Genomic DNA, 18,861 nt, shown 5'->3' on the forward strand with positions numbered 1-18,861 from the left:
ATCTTGAAAACAAACTGTCTATTATCCCATCAAGCCAGTCTGTTTTGAGTGCATGTTTGTATGCATCTGTGAGTGCATGCATTCTAAACAGGCCTAACTAATCATCCCAGGTCCCAACTCAAAAAACAGCCTCTAATCCACTTCCTTTAGAGACAAAGAGGCAGGAGAGTTATGCAAGGCCTGCGATTGATCGGCGGCACTAATGTGGAACGACCTCTGACATCTGGCTTCTAAAGCTGGATGGCTCCTCTTCAAATGCTGCTCGTTATTCGAACAAACACGAACATGCACAAACTAAAAAGAAATCACAGTCATAGCACTCATGCAGCCATGCTTGAATTGTATGTGAAGTGCACAAATACGCACTGCCAATACCCACAAATAGAGATCTAGATAGACATGAGAAGGTGCAAAGTACATGTACATATGCACAAAGGAAATTGTACTACTCTATTATTAGGACAGTTTTCCGCAAATACTAATACTTAGTATTGAAGGACTAAGAACAAGTCGAGTGCAGGAGACAGAGTCAAAGAGCATGGAAATAACTCTGACTTTACCAAAATAAACAAGCCATTTTCAGCCGAAGCTGACCCGCTGTCATTGTTGGTGAGAAGCAATTAGAGGTCCACATCGAGCCACTTCAGCTGCAACCTCAGGGGTCAAGAGTGTTTGAAGTGCACTGTTAATATACCTTTGACTTCTACTAATGATTGAGGGAAAATAAAGCTGCTACTCTAAAAACTTTAGAGTGCACTTTGCCCCAATCACAGACAGAGGTCTTGAGACAATGAGACAAAGTGAGTATAGAGTTTGATTGAAGCCAGTCGGTGATTGAGAACTCGCGTTCACAAATGGGATTTTCTCATGAAATACAGGTTTAAAATAGAAATACCCTAAGAGTACATTTTAATGCAATCTAACTACCAGCTTGAATTGATGACAGTCAGATGGGTGGGGTTTCAGTGGTGGTTTTTCAGTGGTGGTTTTTAGGTGAACAACTAAGATTATACTAAAACAAGGTCAGGTGTTAAAATTATATACCAAAAAGTGAGTAGAAGGGCACTCAGAGAGCGCATCTCTCCACAAAGGGGTTCTTCCTTGGCCTATATCCCACCCTTCCACCAAGTTTCAAGTTAACACTTTAGATTAGTAGATTTTGCATAATTCTGCAGGCAATCAGACAAACAGCAATGAAAACATAACCTCGAGGTAACTAGAATAATAACTTAAGTATTTGAATTAAAAGGACGCTACTGACAATCACCCTTGCAGCTAGCTATAGGAAGTCCAGGATTAGCCATGATGTGAATATGCTCTGCTCAGCTTTTGTCAAAGGAACGTGATCACATCAACGAAAATGAGAAATGATAATGGGTGGTAGTCAACCTAGCATCCAGACACAATAGCATTCTGCTGCCATGAAACGCTAGTAATTTATGATCAATGTAAACAAGCAGTATCAGATCCTTATTACCAGAGCACTGGTCCGAGATGTTAGGAGATGTTTTGTTTCCACATTAGCATCGTTTTATAGTTTTTTGCTTTAACTTGTCGAACGCTGTTCGTCTTGCTTGTCCTGACACAACGCCAATGGAAAGTGGCACATGATTTCGCAGTACTAGAAAAAATATTCCTGGTTTCCTGGCAAGGTTTTGATTTACTAGGAGAGAAACAACATTCGAGACATTATTATCATAACTATGTATTGTTTTCTGACCACTTTGTTTTATCCAGAGAGGTTTGGGCATAGAACACGGCCCAAAGGGGATTTTTTTACTATGTTATTATCTATCATTAAATTGTCATCAAAATATTTGGGACTCTGTTTCCAGTTTGTGAAAGCTCGCCCAGTACAGAAGTATATTCAACTGGTGGTAGACAGCGGGCCAGGGTACTTCTGAGAACAATAATGGGTGTGCAGATAATGAAGAGGAGAGTTTGGATTCCAAAAAAAGTGCCAGCTTAACACACCCTCCATCTACCCATGCATCACTGCCTAGTGTTGAGAGTAACATGAAATATGATCCATACTATCAAAATACAAAGAACAAAAGCAAGTGAAAGAAAAATTATGCTGCATATTCAAATTTGCAATGTGCTGTGCTGGCACTTGAGGATATTTGATTTAAAGGTTTGCAAGTGGGCTTGATTGTGAAAAAACACCATCACTCAGTTTTGCCAAACACACACAGACACAAGCGTGCGCACCAACATGAACGCAGAAGGCCACCATGTTAGCAGAGAGACTGTGCGCCGAGCCAGCACAGCATTAACGGTCTGATTTATACCACCGACAAAACTTGTTTTCGAAGATCGCTCTTCACACAAATATGCCGCAGAGCACAGCTGGAAGGCATCACCCTGCCGCAGAAATCAAACGTGGTGGGATTAGCCATCCCAAAACGTATTTTCTAACGCAAATCCCAGAGTAAACACAGAGTAGAGGAATGAGACGATGACAAGGAGGTTGGAAACAAACTGTTAGAGGAGACTTTGAACGTTTGTACCAGATCTGGTGTTTGATGTTGATACAGAGAGATGAGAGTCAGCCACGGAGATCAGGAAGGGAGGAGAGAGGGAGGGGAAAAAAGACAGAGGGAACTACCAGGCAGGGTACGAGGAGTAGTCGGAAACATTTGAAGTGGTCTTTCTAGAAAGCCAAAGAGGGAAGCGGCGAGAGGGAAGAACAAACAACATGCAAGTGTGAGAAATCCTGGGAACTGCACTGAATGGATATCAACACCAGCTACCCTCCAAGGATAGTGTTTTCATTAACATGGGATTTCCAACATAGAAGTACTGATTCCAGCACAGCCATGAATACGGCCCTCCCTTCTCTCTAAAATCCGTCTTTCAACTTCAGCCCGTCATGGCAAGATAACATAACTCAGCCGATTGCCATCTCTGCTCTGTTATTGCTTTTGGATTTAGCAGGTGGACAGAACTGACAGATGCAGTAGATACCGCTCTACCAGACACAACCTGGAATGTTATGTTATTGTACAGTATGCGATCTTTGATTGCCATTAATGCAAGAGGATATTAACAGTTTCTAACAGGTGGCAACAACCTGCGTCATTAAGATTTCAGATCTGACCCATATGATTGTGACAGCGCCAACCCATAGATTTAGTCAAACAAACAAAACTATCAGGTTATGTTTTATGCTGCTGATCAGAACTCTACAGGCCCAGTAAAATCTCTGCTACAATACACAAAGTGGCTCCGTCATATTTTCCATTTACACAACCAGAGCTCAACCTCAGGAGGGGTTCTAATTTCCAATGTGAATGTCGAAAGGTGCGACATTCACTGTACCGGCCAGTTGCCTAGGAATATGGCTAACAGTATTACATTATGCACAACAAAAATAATGAGACCCTTGATGGAGAGTTCTGTACCTAATTGTTTTTATGGACCTTGGGCAAAACGAGGCTAATCTAATCATTGTCCAGAACAAGCAAAATCAAATCAATATAATTTAGGAGCAAGACTTTCCTTGAAACATTAAATTTCATAGTGGACGTGATTATAATAAAAAACACCTCCTCCTGTAAAAGAAAGGTTAAGAGATTCAATTGAATACACATGGATTATGTGGCTACAGCCTTACTGGGTCATATTTGGTCTAATGTGACCTGTATCTTACGGGAGCTAATATTAGAATAGTTTTCATATATGATGTATCTGCATCTTTACCCCTCAGTTGTTGACTTCATGACTCTTTTCCAATTGTACTAATTTAACATCTGGTAAATGGTACAGTGGTTTAGCATTTAGCAATATGTGACCAAAGCCATTTTCAGATATGAACTGCAGAAAATTATCTTGGACATTTGCCTTCTCTAGTATAGCCCCTCAAATTTTTTTTTGAACATATCCCGGCTACAGAACATGTCTGAAAGCAGCTAAATATGGGACTGATGTGTTTCTAACTGCTGTGTGTTGACATAGATCAAATAACAATGGTTCAAATGATATACAGATGTACACAACAGGTCCACACATCCTAAACATAAATCTGACATGAGATGCACACAGTGCAACAAAATGTTTCTGGAGATAAAAATAAACAAATCCTTCATCCTCAAGAGTAGGACAATAACTTTCCATGTTAGACACATGCCTGTCCACTGGCTACTCATGTAACCAACTAGGGATCATGTAACTTGCCATTATGCCTGAAGAATCACTCTGTGTTTGCCCACAAACAACAGGAGCATGTGATCCCTCACACACACGTATTTCATCCACACTTCCTTTCTCGCTCTGTCCACTTCACTCCTGTCTTCTTCATTAATTCGCTCAACCACTAAATCACTCAGCCGACCCACATGCACAGACAGAAAGAGCTGTGATGATAAAAAGCTCCAGTTTTCCTAAAACCACAAAGCCTATTGGACATGAAGTGGATGTAATCAAGTGTGACGAGCTTGAGAGTAAATCATTAGCGCATTTGTCTCCGTCCAGGTGTGTGCCACGGTTTCATTTGAAGGTGAAGGGGAAAAAAAATCATTAGATTTCCATCAATCATTGATCTTTGATATAAAATCTCCAGCTCACTTGGGGAAAATGGGTAAAAGGTAATAATCTGAAGTAGCAGCAGTCTGTCATGACTATTAAGTAATGTGATGGCAGAGTAAATGGGCAGCTGGTGACTGCAATGCTGAGGTCAAAGCCTTCACCATATCCAAACTACACAAACAGCAAGAGAAATAAGAGAGTTGGTCAGTAAGAACAGAGGAAGCAATTAAGATGGAGCTGCAGACAGATAATATTATGTATATTGTATAATGACCAGAAAGCAAAGAGAGATACACAGACATAGAGAAAGAAGGAGAATCTGTTACGTGGCTCTTACTCAGTACTTCATCCTTGGCCCATGTGTTGTCTATTACCTCCTGCTTCTTTGTTTCTGCCCTACTTCTAGCACACATACCCACCGTGCCAACAACACGCCAGCCAAATTAATAGGAAATACACACACACACACATACACACACACACACACACACACACACTGGAGTAAGTGCCAGCATCCTTGCTCCAAGCTGGCGTGAGTACAACACACTGTTGCTTATCCAGTCAGAGCTTCCACCAGAGGCTATTTTCCAATCAAATCAAAAGAAGGGCTTAGCAGGTAGGTCCGGCCCTTTGTCTGCTGAGCTGGATGGCTGAAACAGACACTATGAGAATGTCCTCTGTGTTTGCTTAGTTGCTTTAATCCAATGTTGGGCAGTCATTGTAATCCGCTCACTTGGATAACATAATTACATTACAAAAACAAAGTTACTAATCAGACCAGGAGATTATTATCAAATTACTGAAAAAATCTTATGGTGGATCTGAGCCCATGTTTGTTGTTGAGTGTGGTCAAGTGAAATCTGGCCCTACACGAAGCGGCACATTATGTGTCCGGTGGAAAAGCCGACAAGTGCAGGTTTTGGCAAAAACATTTGAAAGTCTGTGGTGGTTTATCCCACAAAAACACATAAGAATACATAAGCCTTAAGAGGTCTGCTTGACATGGCTGTGGAGACAACCAGAGGTTCTCATTACAAACCAAGATGATTTGAAACATCCCCTCAATGGAACACATATTGTCTGGATGTCTAAATTACAGCCTGAATTCCTCACTTAAGAAACACATACACACAGAAATATGTGACGACACTGTTAGTTAGGTGTGTATTTATTCACAAAAATGTATGGAAGGGTGCACAGACAAAAACTATGCTTGTGAACAGGGAAAATAAGTTATGGTTTGAGAACGAGTAGGACTTAAACTTCACACAGGCTTTGACCAACTCTTCCATTTCTACTAAACAGAACCTGCTGTGTGTGTGTGTGTGTGTGTGTGTGTGTGTGTGTGTGTGTGTGTGTGTTTGGGCTTGGCCTGGCAGCAGAGCTCTCTCAGGTTACCCACACACAGGAAGGCTCAGAGCAATAACAAAGGCCTTTCAAAGGAACCCTCAGCAGGTTAAGATAAAATGTTTTCGCTCTAACTGATAAAAAGCATCTGCAGCTTTAGTGAGCGGCGCTGGTATCAGTGACGTGGTATGCGCCACAGATTGGGCGGCACAGTTTTAAACAGAACATGAGTTGTCTCTCTATTGGACACAAAGACTCACACAGAGTGCTGAGAGCTAGCTGTACGTGTGTGTGTGTGTGTGTGTGTGTGTGTGTGTGTGTGTGTGTGTGTGTGTGTGTGTGTGTGTGTGTGTGTCCGTGTCCAGCCTGGTAATGACAGAAGCACCTGTGAGGTTTAGATCCTGCTTTAAATCAGCAGCCTGCCAATAATGTCTACAGGCTGAAACATAAAACAAATTGTGTGTTATTGAGCAGTTCTATATTCTAGACTCTTCACACAAGGACACTTGTCCTGTAGTGGTATCACTCTCATCACTTTCTCCTTCTCAAGAAGGCTTTTCCAAGCAGTCGTGTCATTATAGTAATCTACAAACATATATGCAGCAGGTGATTAGAGGAAGATTGTGCATAACATGCTACGCGTTTTGATCCAAAGAGCCTGCTTCTCTCAAGTGACGAAGTTTCAAGTGGTGTACATGTGGTTTTCTCTGTTCAACCCCACAGGTTGACCAAGACCACATTCATATTTTAAGGGAGGGAGAAGAATCATGTGAATGCGTGTGTTTGTGTGTGTATGGGTGGGTGTGTAGAGGGGTAATATTTTTTGCATGGTCACGCAAACATCTGTGTGCTGTCACTTTAGCATGTGTGCACACTGCACGACTGTACCACAGGGTGTTTGCAGCTTTTACCAAGTTTGAATTATGACTTTTATGACCTAATTGATGCCAGTTAGAAATGAAATACAAGCCTTCGTTCCACAAGGGGGAAAAATGTGAAACTGGAAACAATTGTGTGCCTATCAGCATGGAATCCTCTGTGATGGGGCATTTAGGGGCATCCAGAAGAAACAAAGAACATATGTGAAAAACTGAAGTAATTGCTCCAACTTAAGTCTTACTTTCTGCATTTTGACCATCACTTCTATCACTTCACTCCCAGTAAATGCAGGTTAATGACTACAGCCTAGTTCCCACTCGCGATCGCATCTCTAAAGAGTTTACAAATAGCGATTGGCAAACAACTATTTCACTTTTGTTCTGTCTTTAAAATAAGTTTGTCAAACCTGGACTTTGGGGAAGCATTGCTGCAGAAAATAACTTTCTTAGCGCAATGTTGACAGGAAAGCCAAAACTACAGACAGAGACTTAAATTTATATTCTCTGGCTCTACAGACACCCTAGTGGCAGCATGTCCACCTTGTTGCATCTCACCTGGAAGCCCTGGATGCGAGCCAGGTAGTCCAACTGCTGTGCAGGCTGCACCGAGACGCCACAGGCAAGAGCCGGGTTCTTCCCTTTTATGGGCAGGGAGGCGTCAGCAGTGGGTGACTGACCATTAAGAAGCAGCTCCCTGGCCATGGTAGCAGTTGGGCTAGGTGAAGAGGCTGAGCTGCTGTAGTATGGAGGGTGTCCTGGGGGCAGCGGGGCAGAGCAGGGTCCCATGTCTTTGGATGGTATGTAGTTGACAGAGTTGCCGCTGTTGCCGCTGCCGCCAGGGCCCGAGGCACTGCCCCCCTGCTTCCTGCTGGCCTCCATCTCCTGGTAGACATCGGGGCTGAGGTGGAGCAGACCTTTCTGTGCTGGAGGGGTCAAGGAAGAGGGGAGGGAGGAGAGGAAAACAGGAACAAATTAAATGATGGATGAATTAACAGAGATGACGAATGGTGTTTATTAAGAGCAGAATGAGACAGAGTAGAAGAAAGAGGGAGAAGGGAGAGAAAATAGTTTATTATTCCTCTCGGAATTAAAGGTCAAATGATCTAAATACACACATTCCTCTGCTGCTCACTGCCCCATGAAAGTTTCTTCTAGAGGTCGTCATGGCCTCTAGAATAAACTTTGGACCCGACCAGGAACAGACTCACCCGTACCTCACATGCATGAATTTATTTATGTGGTTTGGCATTTCCGAGCACTTTCAAAGTGTCTGCTGGATAACACACAAAGCCTCTTACTTTCTCACGATAAAACACAAAGACACGGACACAAATGGAGAATCTACCAATATCAGATTGGATTTGACTTCATCATTGATGGAAAACGGCATCGTCAGCTAACTGGCGTCCTGCTTCACTTCTAACGTCTCTTTAACAACAGACACGTTAGAACTCAGAGGCAGGTTCACTCTCAGATCAAGGTTCTTGACAGAATATTTCAGTGGCTCCAGGAAACATCCTGAGTGATTTTGATCCAGGATGCGGAGGAACCTTTGTTGTCTGAGCGGCTTTTCTTCAACAGGATGCAGCTCAATCCAGACATGCAGTGGTTTTAGCCAGCAAAGCGCAACAGAGATCCAAGCCCATGTTTGCAATCCAGACCATTTGGACAAATCGAAATGTTGGCTTCCTACGCTCTGACATCAATGTCCTGAAATGGTCGTGACAGGTGGAAAAGGGGGGAAACACCAACGGGTTTCGTCACTTTGTGGCTGCGGTAGAAATGAGAAGAAAGAAAATGAGATGTGAAAAGAGAAGACGACATGTGAAGGGAGAGTAAAGGAGGAAAAAAAGAGGGATGAGCTCGGAGCCAGTTCAGATGGAAGATGAGGTGGGGATGTGAAACCCATGCGGAGCCTCCGAAGTCCAGCCAAGGTCACCAGAGACAGGAAGACCAGCTGTGTATGTGTCTGTGCGTATGTCTGTGGGCTTGTTTGTGTGTGCGTACAGACCAACAGCTGGGAGAAAGCGCTGGAGTGAGCACATGACTGACAGGACACTTCCTGTTTGAGTTAACATTACCATCTCACACACACACACACACAGACACACACGCTAGTCTAGGGTTTCTGGGAACCTGCAGACAGTATTTCCAATTATGAACAATGAAGTTTGCGTTACTTTCCAGAGAAGCAGAAAAGCTAAAGGAAACAGCAATGAAATCCAGGACTTATTACTCATACTACAACAAACTGCCCCATGCCAACAATGACACAACTGCTAGGATTTTTCCCCCCCTCCCAATCATGATGACAACTTTAATTTAAATTTACACAAGTAAAACTTGCAGGCCTTTTGCATTCTGAGATGTAGAGTCATAAAAAAATGAAAGGTGTTAGCCAACATGACATCAGCAGTGGAGACAAAGGGTACTGAAGAGAGGGGGGGCAGTGAATGTAATCCATGTGAGTGTGTGTGATTGTCTGCTTAAGTGTGCGTGGGCGTGCATGTGAGGATGTTTGCATGTGATTGAGCGCTCGAAGCCGGTGTCAGATGGCAAACAAGAGCGTGAGAGCAGAGAGCAAGAGTGAGACAAAAGGAGGAGACGTAGTGAGAGTGAATAAGAAAGAGTGACGAAGTGTGTTTGTGCGTGAGGATGTTGGACAGCGATTGTGAAATTGTGTACATGAAGTGGGAAGCAAGTTGGGAGAAAGGAGAGAGAGCAGTGGGGGGAGAAGGCAAAGGAGAGTGTGTTTGTGGTGCTGGTTCCAGGCAGTTTTGGAGGGGTCCCACCCAGGCTCGGCGTCCAGTGGGCCAGGGGAGCGCTGGAGGGAAGCCAGAGTCAAGCATGAGACTGATCGAAAACAGATAGGGCTGAAGCCCGCCGCTATAAATCACCACGGTGGAGCAAGACCTTCACATAGTTCACACATGCACAAAACGGACGGACACACGCACACACACAAATATATGCACAGCAGGAAATGAAATGTGGCAACTCGAGAGAAAAGCCCTGCTGCAATACCCATGGGAATAGAAGAAAGAAAAATCACTCTCCTCTTACTTCTTTTTTACTCTCCCTTCCTGTCTCCAAGCCACCGTGTTTGTTGTAGCACTGCATCCCACAGCTTACCAGGGCAAAGGACACTGACACACACACACACACTGACACACACACACTGACACACACACACTGACACACACACACACACACACACACACACACACACACACACACACACACACACACACACACACACACACAGTGCTTGTGGGTGTCTGAGGTGTGTGTGTTTCATGTGGAAGATGAACAGAAGGACAGAGCCATTAAAGGACAGGCTGTGACACATTTACCTAATTTCTCTTTTCTTACGTAATGCTGCAGTGGTGTAGTGCTACTTTGAGTACTGGAGTGCACGTATGCCCCGAAAGCTTACGTCTGCACATGCATGGTCAAGTTGTGGCAAGTTATACATAACAGAATACATGATGAAATGTTAAACTGACTTGTTTATAGAATATTACGCAGCAGTCAGCCATGCGTCGAGCTTGTTAAACGAAAAATGAAAATCACTCATTATCTACTCACCACTATGCCAATGGAGCAGTCAAAATGTTGCTTCATTTGGTGGATTTCAATGAAGAGCACTTTAGGAGCTATTATTGCTGAGCTGAGTCAAATGCTCTGGCAAACTAAACAGAGCTGGCATTCAGGATACAACAAGTTGCTCTTCCTCTACTTGAGCCTCTGAGACAATTGCTCTATGTTGCACATAGCGGCTGAGAGGAGCTCTGACACCTGTATTATTGAAGCAGACTTGCAGTACCCATAAGTAACCACCGGTGTCATGAAATAAGTAAGGAAAGATATTATCTATTCTAGAGTGTGACTTGAAAAGCCTTCTAAGATTGTATAGGGCCTGTGAAGTTTTCTTGTGGCTAAACTTGGATTTTGTTGGAGTTACACGTTGCATTTCTCACTGAAACGGATTGTTTGTATCTTTAAGAAAAAACAAAAATGAATCTTCTCTCTCATAAAAGGTAAAGTCCGGAGAATTGGGTCTAGACTTTACCCGGACTTTGCCTTTTACACATGCACAATGCAGTGGGAGGTTCTCTGCACACACGCGTTCACAACAGCAACAAATCAAATCATCCGCATTGTTCAGGCGACAGGTGGTGCAGCCGGATGCAGCAGACAGAGGCAGGAAGTGATGTATTTATTCCGTCGCAGAGGTAACGAGATCATGTTTACAGAACCCCAACACTGACTCTTATCAACACAAGCTCTCTTGACATCTTGTGTCACCACTGTCTTCACCGGGAGATATTTGTTTTCTTTTTGCCAACTTTTTTGCATCTGTCACTTGTTAGCAGCACCATTAACCCCCTAACTAACTCGGGGTGAATCCAGCGGGGGATCCTCTACTGTGTTCACACATCAAATTGTCCTGACATTTGGCGGACTTTATCAAAGGGGCCAAGCAGAAAGAGTCCGCAGACTTGGCTCTCACTCAGATATTTGCATTCACACACGCACCTCCTCTGAGAAAATACGAAGGATCTGCAGAGTTCAATGCATGTCTGAAATGAGCTTTAGAAAGCTCCATTTTTAGACCATTATATTATGCAACATTTGCATCCAAGTTCGTTTGCCAGCGGCCTTTTTGGTTGGCACGCAACTGCCACCGACTGTCAATCAGCGGAATAGTGTAAAACCAACAGCAGGATGTGAATTACGCCACGCACGCTTGCACGTTTGAATCTGCCTGCATGATACAAATAAAAGGACACACACGTAAGACACTGCAGCACAGTGCCTCTTAATAATAGGAAAGGACTTTGCTCCGAAAGTAAGAGTTTGATGTGTAAATATCAAGATAAATGACTTTGGTCGAAACTTTGATCACACAGAAATAGCTCAAGACAACCTATTCTCTATTGCTTGAGTGAGAGTGTGTGTGTGTGTTTTTCCCCAATAAATACAAGTCAGCACAAACTACGACTCAGCACTGTTTCTCACATATTAAAACTTTTTACAATCGCTCTCATTCCAGAGCTTATTTTTTTTATTGAATACTCTGCAATTCTGCAAACTGATTGAGTTATTCCTTCTTCCATTTAATGAACAACAAAGTCAATCAAAACAACAGACACACCAGAAATATCTTCTATTCAGCAACCATAGACACACACATAGAAAACCGAGAGCAGCTGCATCTGTTTGAGTGAGTTGTAAATGGTGTTTATGCAATAAACATTATTCAGACATTAACGTCGTGTGAGTGTTCTGTGGTTTGGGCAACTTTAAAGAGGTAATTAGCAGACAGTTAAGCCTCACGCTGAGTGTGAGATAAACTATGAGTCGGAATGGCACGGGACCAAAGACACACTCCATGCCAGTAACAGGAATAATCACCAAAGAAGGAAGACGTGGTTTCCCAGGGGGCTCTTCTGTGGAGGTATTGGGCAAGGCCTTGAGCGTGGGCTACCATAGAAACCACAACCACCAAAATAAGTATATCCACCAGAGCAATCTGTTATCCCTAAACACAATTTAGGAGATATATCTTTCACAAAATTGGACTTAATCACAGATATGATTGCTGTGTAAATTGTGGCAGGGGCTCCGTTGTCATCTGGATTCTGTATATGGAGCGTGGACCAGCAATGAGCAAACACAAGAAGTGCGAGTGATTAGTCTCACCCGTCTGCTTTGTTCTTTTCAACATTGGAAAAGCTGAAACATCACATCAATTCTCCTCTCTGCGCCGAAGCTGGATACCCCTGTGCTGGCAGCTCTGCCAAAAGCCTCCATTAGACCCAAGTGACGACAGCACATTCAAATCTAATAAGGCTATCTGTTTGTTTTCCACTCTGCTGCTCCACATCTCACAGGCTATTCATTTGTCCCTTAAACGGCTCTTTCTCCAGCTGCTGGCATTTACTCCACTGCCATTTGGAGTAAAACTGCTCGCAGTGGTTTTATCAGGCTGGGACATCACAGCAAATCAAACTCAGGTAATACGACGCACGAAATCTGCTGAAGCTAAACCAAGACAAGGAATTCTTTGCTTATTTTACCTTTAACAAATATTAACTTACTTAGCTCTCACACCATGTGGAAAAATGGCAGCAGTGCCAGATACCGGAGACCAGGAAAACAACTGAAAATAGAAAGTGAAGTCTTGAAATAGCAATTTGTCTTTCTGCGAGCAGAAGATCTTTTTAATGTTTTTATTTTGATTACAGACAAGACGGCCAACTCAACAACAGACACAGCTGATAGAGACCAGCTGCTTCCTACAAAATTACATCCATACACTTCTTAGAGAACAGTCCTTCACCCTCTGTAAATGAAACGTCCCTTATGGCCATTGCATTCCCACGTAGATTCATACATAAATCCTGTCATGAAACTATTTTGTCTACAGTATAGATTTTCCATAAAAAGAGGATTTTTTCCAAATGAGAGAATGACTGAGGAGTCTTTTATGTGCCTCTGCGTTTGCTTCATATCTGATTCCATTTTTGACAGAGACAGATGGAAGGAGACAATCAACAGGGTTTATCTTGGCTTTTTGCAGTAACGTAGAATCTTGTGTTATGCCTTTGTTACAGCACTTTGACATGCTATTTTTCAGTGCAGCAGGAGACTAAACAAGAATTAAGCCTTGTACGAGACTTAATCCTACACAGAAAATCTGGGGTATGTGTACGCAGACATGGTTTAGACACAGATGCACGAGAAAATGTTATGTCGACCTCCTGACAGCAAGAGATGGGGCTTATTTGTTTGTTATGTCGGTTGAACACAAAGAAAAAGTAAAAAAACAAAGACGACCGTGTTGGTAACATCTTAACAAAGGAAGTGGAATCCAGTACCCAGCAGCACTCAGTTTACTTCTATCTGCACAGGGGCCTGAGTGTGTAGAAAATTACCCTCACAACCAATATGATGGAGTACTACACTGAATAAATATAAAGAATAAAGTCATCATTTCAGGCGACATGTCATGTTAGAGGGAGGAAATCATTAGACACTCACTCAGTAAAGGTTTCACTAACAACACTACATTTAATCTTTTGGCTCATCAGCACCACATCATCATGAGTATCAGGACTACGAAAAGAATCACACGGACTTGGACAAAGTTTCCTCTTTGAGAGGAAATGTGTGGTAGTAGTCGACTGCAAGGTTATTATTGATTATATCTGCGTGATATTGAAGGGCTTTCATATTTTCCTCAAGAAACAATTCTGGATTCAGAAGAAGCGGAACTATGACGTAATATTATGACTTTGTACTCTTATGATACAACTCTTCTCTTGTTAAATGACCTGAATTGCTTTTTCTTAAATATGTCCCTAATACTCCGTCACAGTATGGAAATATTGGCATGACTTGATGAATTCAGTTTTAGACAAGCTGACCCATACTGTGTAAACAAGTGTGACTAAAAACCACCAGGCGCTGGATCACCTGAGTTTCACCTTAATTGCATAAACATACCTACATATATTAAAATATACATATATCTTGAAGAAAACGGCCTCTATCCTTGTGGCATCATTTGCCAATAACGGCATAATTGCATAAATGAACGTAGTCACAAGCTGAGACTAAAGGGACATCAGAGCATGCTACTATACATAGTATGTTGTACAACAATACTGCTTTATGGGTTAACGTGCACCAACTGTGTAGCAGTGTTTGCATTGACAATTGAGTTAATTCAAAGTTCCAGTACTTTTAATTGGCTCTTTATCTTATGTTGCCTGCAGCTGGCATGTGTTAGACACCACCAAGTGAGATATATCTTGCTTCATATAAAGCCTTATATCATATCATCACATATCCTGCCTCATGATGTGCTTTGTGTCTCAGTGTGCATAGGATTAAGGGAATGTGTGTGTGTGTGTGCATCTGGACTCCTGCGTGCTTGTGTGTTAATCCTGAGTGAAAGACTACGTTTTTTGCACAGGAAGGCAGTGGGGGGACTCCCCGGAGGGCCTCAGTGTGCCGGCTCTGTAAGCCTGTATGAATGAGCCTGAATTCGCAGGCTCCCCACGAGGACGCACGGCCGATTAAGCTGACAGTCAGAGGCCCATTGACCAGTCACAGAGATTAAACGCCGGGCCATCTCGACAGCTAAAACCACCTGCAGGATGGAGGGAACGATAGACAGCCGGAGAGGAGGAGGAGAAGGAAGTGGGAGAGAGACACAGGGAGACGTGCGGATACTCACTGTTACTTGTCGCTTCGGTAAAGGACGCCTTTTGTCCGTTCCAGCCTTTGTTGTCCATCTGTAGTGATGCAGAGAGAAGGAGAGAAGGGGGAGGTAAAGAGAGATGTAGATTCTTGAACAGACAGCTTCTTCACGCATGTCTGACAAGTTCCTTCCTACTGTTTGGGCCACAAAGAGACGAGCGCTCACAGGAGGGGATGCTTAAGGAGCCTAGTGTCTGTCTAGGCCAGCTACTTAATTAAAGGGGTTGTCAACATTTAGCAACTATAAAAAGGCTCTTATTCAGTGTGTTTCTTCTGCTGTGGTATGCGTAAACACACACAGCCATAAACACGTGTGTGAAAATGAAAATGTCTGATGTGTGTGACAGCTAAGAAGATGACATGATTGTAAACAAATACCAACCCCCCCCTCAAGTATCTCAGTCACATACACACACGCAAGTCTCTTCTCACTCCACAGATCACCCACAGTCCCATGATGGGAGTGTAGTGCAACACAGTTGGCAACAATAGGGGAGGCAGGGAAGGATGGAGGGCGATAGAGAGAGAGATCTATAGAAATCAACCTATCCCACAAATATTGTTTAATTATTCCACAGAGCTCGGGGTTGTCTAAGTAATCTAAAGAATCTAAAAGAATTCTTATAGAGATGTTTTCAGCATTGTCACGTCAATGCACAGCCATGTATCAGCCCCCAAATCCATTGTGTCTAAATATTCTGGCTTGAGTGTAACCAGAAATGTCTCTCTGCTTATTTCCAGTTCAGCACACACTCATTTATCTGAAACCTTGTCATCAAATCATGGTGGTTTATGGGGCTATGGAATTAAACCATGCAACGAGGTGGACAGGAATTTAATAACTTTCCAAAATTTCCATGTCGACACTTGTCACATTTTTAGTGTGCTTAGGGTTCAGCACTTTTAAACATGTGATGAGCTGAAGCATAAGACGTTTTTCAGGGGGAAATACAGAACAGACCAATCTCAATATTAGACTACTCAGTATGAGGATTAAGTCAAAAACGGAAACATTGAATGCAAACTGTGTTTTGGGTTCTATTGAGAACAGAAACCAACTTCACAGTCATCCTTTTGCTGTATGGTATGGCTGTCTGAATAAGATATATGCAGCGGCACATATCTAACTAATGAGCAGTCTGGGGGACGCTGAATAATCCTGGTTCTTGGTTATGTAACCACATCTCTATCTAAATCTGCTCCCTTGAGCTTAAAGATCAGTGGGGTGAATAAAGTATTTCTGATTCTGAAGATGATTCTGATCAATGGCTGCTTGCAAAACACGTTCAGTTCAGAGGAGCTGAGCAGTTTACATAAGAGAGTCCAGCAGTGCTGGGAATGCGTGATATACATGAGGATCGACTGGGTATCAGTATTCCATGAATTCTGCACAGGGCTGTAGAGATGAGATGTAGTGTATAGACAAAATCATGTGGTGCATAGAATTTCTTTTGATGTAATCCTTCAGCATACAGCTGCATAGGCACTCACTGACCAGCATCGCCATCCCTGGAGCCCTGCTGCTAACATGTCCAGAATACCAATTGCAAAATGTGTTACATGACATGAGTAAGAGTGTGTAACATTATAAAACATGGGTGCAGTGCCTAAGCATTCCTGCACAGCAGGATCGAGAGTAAAAAGGGCGACAGTAACTCAGTCAGAATGTGAGATGCACACAGACGTTCTGCAAAAATGTTGGTTACTCGTCAGTTTGTTCTGCGCTTCACTTCACAGTTTCAGGAAACATGCATGAGTGCATCTCCTTTCAAACTGGGTGCATCTCCTTGTGTGCAGGTCAATTACACAACAATGTGAAAGCGATCAATTCATCACTGACCGCATTTTTCCGCTACTCTTCCAGTGAAAGTCGAAATGAATGTGGAAAAGAAAACAGTGCCTGTTGATGTAATATGTATACTTATTTACGAAATGCACAACAGCCAGTTGCTGTGTGCTCAGATTAAAATAAATATATTCTTTAACAATTAATTGACTATTAAAATGTGTTAAAGTACACACCATTTAACTGCAAGTTCAATTTCATTTTGTTTTGTGATGTTTATCACCAAGAGCTTGTTGGATGTTAACCCCACCTGTTGTCTGTGGGCACATCACCATGTTGGTCCTGCATATCCTATATATGGGTGTGGTATCTTCATCTACACATATTGACCTAGCAAAGATCTGTGTTAAGACGTTGTGTATCCAAAGTCATGTTTTAGGAGTCGAGCTGATTATTAGAAGCTTCACACCAACATGTAAACTATATGCTTACAGTTATCGTGCAGTAGAATAAATGAAAAGTTATACAACCAAAAGGAGTGGTATGTATATTCATCTGCTACAGAAGATGTGAGTCGGTGTAAGCATCGGCGGTAAAGCAGATCTCGTACCTCGGTGGGGTTCTGAGGGACTGTAGAGGCCTTGTATCCCAGTTGCAGCAGCATCGCCTCGGCTGCGTTCCGCTTGGCCACTTTCTTGTTGGGTCCTGTTCCTGTGGCAACCTCGTTATTCACCTTCACCTGCATGTGCACGGATGCGAGAACAGACACAGGAGAAAACACATGTCTAAGTGCATGAGACACATTTGCCCAGGTGATACTGGTTCACACAGTTTTTCCATGACTCTTCACACTTTCAGTCGAGAACACTTTGCTTTGCTTTCTGGCTCGAGTCAACCGTGCAATTTGCATCGCACAAGAAGGCTCCAAGTGAAGTGTTTGTTTTTCAGTGATCCCAAAACATTAAATCTGTCTACACAGAATGTAAACAGATATTTCCAAGAGAATATCAGACGTCGTTATGTTATGCAAACAGACAATTACACTGTACAAATACCATTTGGGGAGCCAAGGCCTGTGAAGAGCCAGGCCTCAGTGCACTTATTCAAAGTGGTCCGACATGCTCACTGAGAGCTGGTCTGCATGCATCAAGTAAGCCGCAACTTACACTGAGCAGGACAGCCTCAATAAATTACCAAATTACTAAAATAAACACAATTACTCTTTTATTAAATTTTATAAGATGATCAGCACCACAAAGTCTTCAGGCAAAAGTGGAGTCTTTTTCTGACAAAAGACGTGAAAACAGAGACTCATTTGAGCCCTGCTGCTTATGGAGGGAAACAATGTGGAAATTTTAGAAGAGTGAGTGGATGGCACAAAAGGAACGCACACACTCGCAGGGCTTAATGTGTGTATCAAAGAGGCATGGAGAATAGGTCTGAGGCTGAATTACTCCCTGATGCTAAGAGAAGCTCTGTTCCTCATGTGAAAGAAAAGATTCACGGAAGGAGAAACAAAGAGTGACAGTTTGACTGAGAGAGACAGACACAGACGGAGACACTGCTGTTAAAATGGGCATACATTAAAATGGACTGGGCTTTGCTGGTTGTTTGAACAGCAACAAAGCTAAGAAACAGACTCTGACTTGACTTAAATCTTGATGATACACACCGACCTTTTAGTGTGGTCCATGTCCCACCCACTAACATATCAGAGGCGTGGTTAATTAAACTATACAATATACTACAGCCAGCTTCCTGCTGGCTGTAGTATTGATGGTTTGTTTCGGGGAGCAGTCATGTCATCCATCTTTTTATACAGTGTATGATGTAGACAATAACCTGCTTTCTCTGATCAGCTACATTCCTGTTATAGCTACAAAGCACTTACATGATTCACAGTAGAGACCATTTAAAAAGAACATTTTTACGATTTGTAAAAGCCTTTACAAATTGTGCTTGATAGAATGTGTCATGTCTAATGGTGAGCAAGTCATTACAGCATGACTGAAACTGAATTCAAAAGGGAAACTGAATAAATGCTTTTTGTGA

General features: G+C 42.7%; 1 protein-coding gene across 2 annotated transcripts in view; it reads right to left on the bottom strand.

Moving 5' to 3' along the window:
• The window catches only part of stau2 (staufen double-stranded RNA binding protein 2), an 81,482-nt gene that overhangs the window by 29,881 nt on the left and 32,740 nt on the right, over positions 1-18,861 (bottom strand). For both annotated transcript variants that reach the window (XR_002202734.2, XM_020087621.2), the window contains exons 10-12: positions 17,420-17,548; positions 15,001-15,058; positions 7,308-7,675 (exon numbers count right to left, since the gene is read on the bottom strand). Coding sequence is in view for 1 of the 2 variants with exons in the window: in XM_020087621.2 (XP_019943180.2) it covers positions 7,308-7,675; positions 15,001-15,058; positions 17,420-17,548 (555 nt within the window). In the remaining variant the exon portion in view is untranslated. The remainder of the gene's footprint in view (positions 1-7,307; positions 7,676-15,000; positions 15,059-17,419; positions 17,549-18,861) is intronic.

The sequence above is a fragment of the Paralichthys olivaceus genome, chromosome 17, assembly GCF_024713975.1.
Source record: "Paralichthys olivaceus isolate ysfri-2021 chromosome 17, ASM2471397v2, whole genome shotgun sequence".
NCBI classification, from domain to species: domain Eukaryota; kingdom Metazoa; phylum Chordata; class Actinopteri; order Pleuronectiformes; family Paralichthyidae; genus Paralichthys; species Paralichthys olivaceus.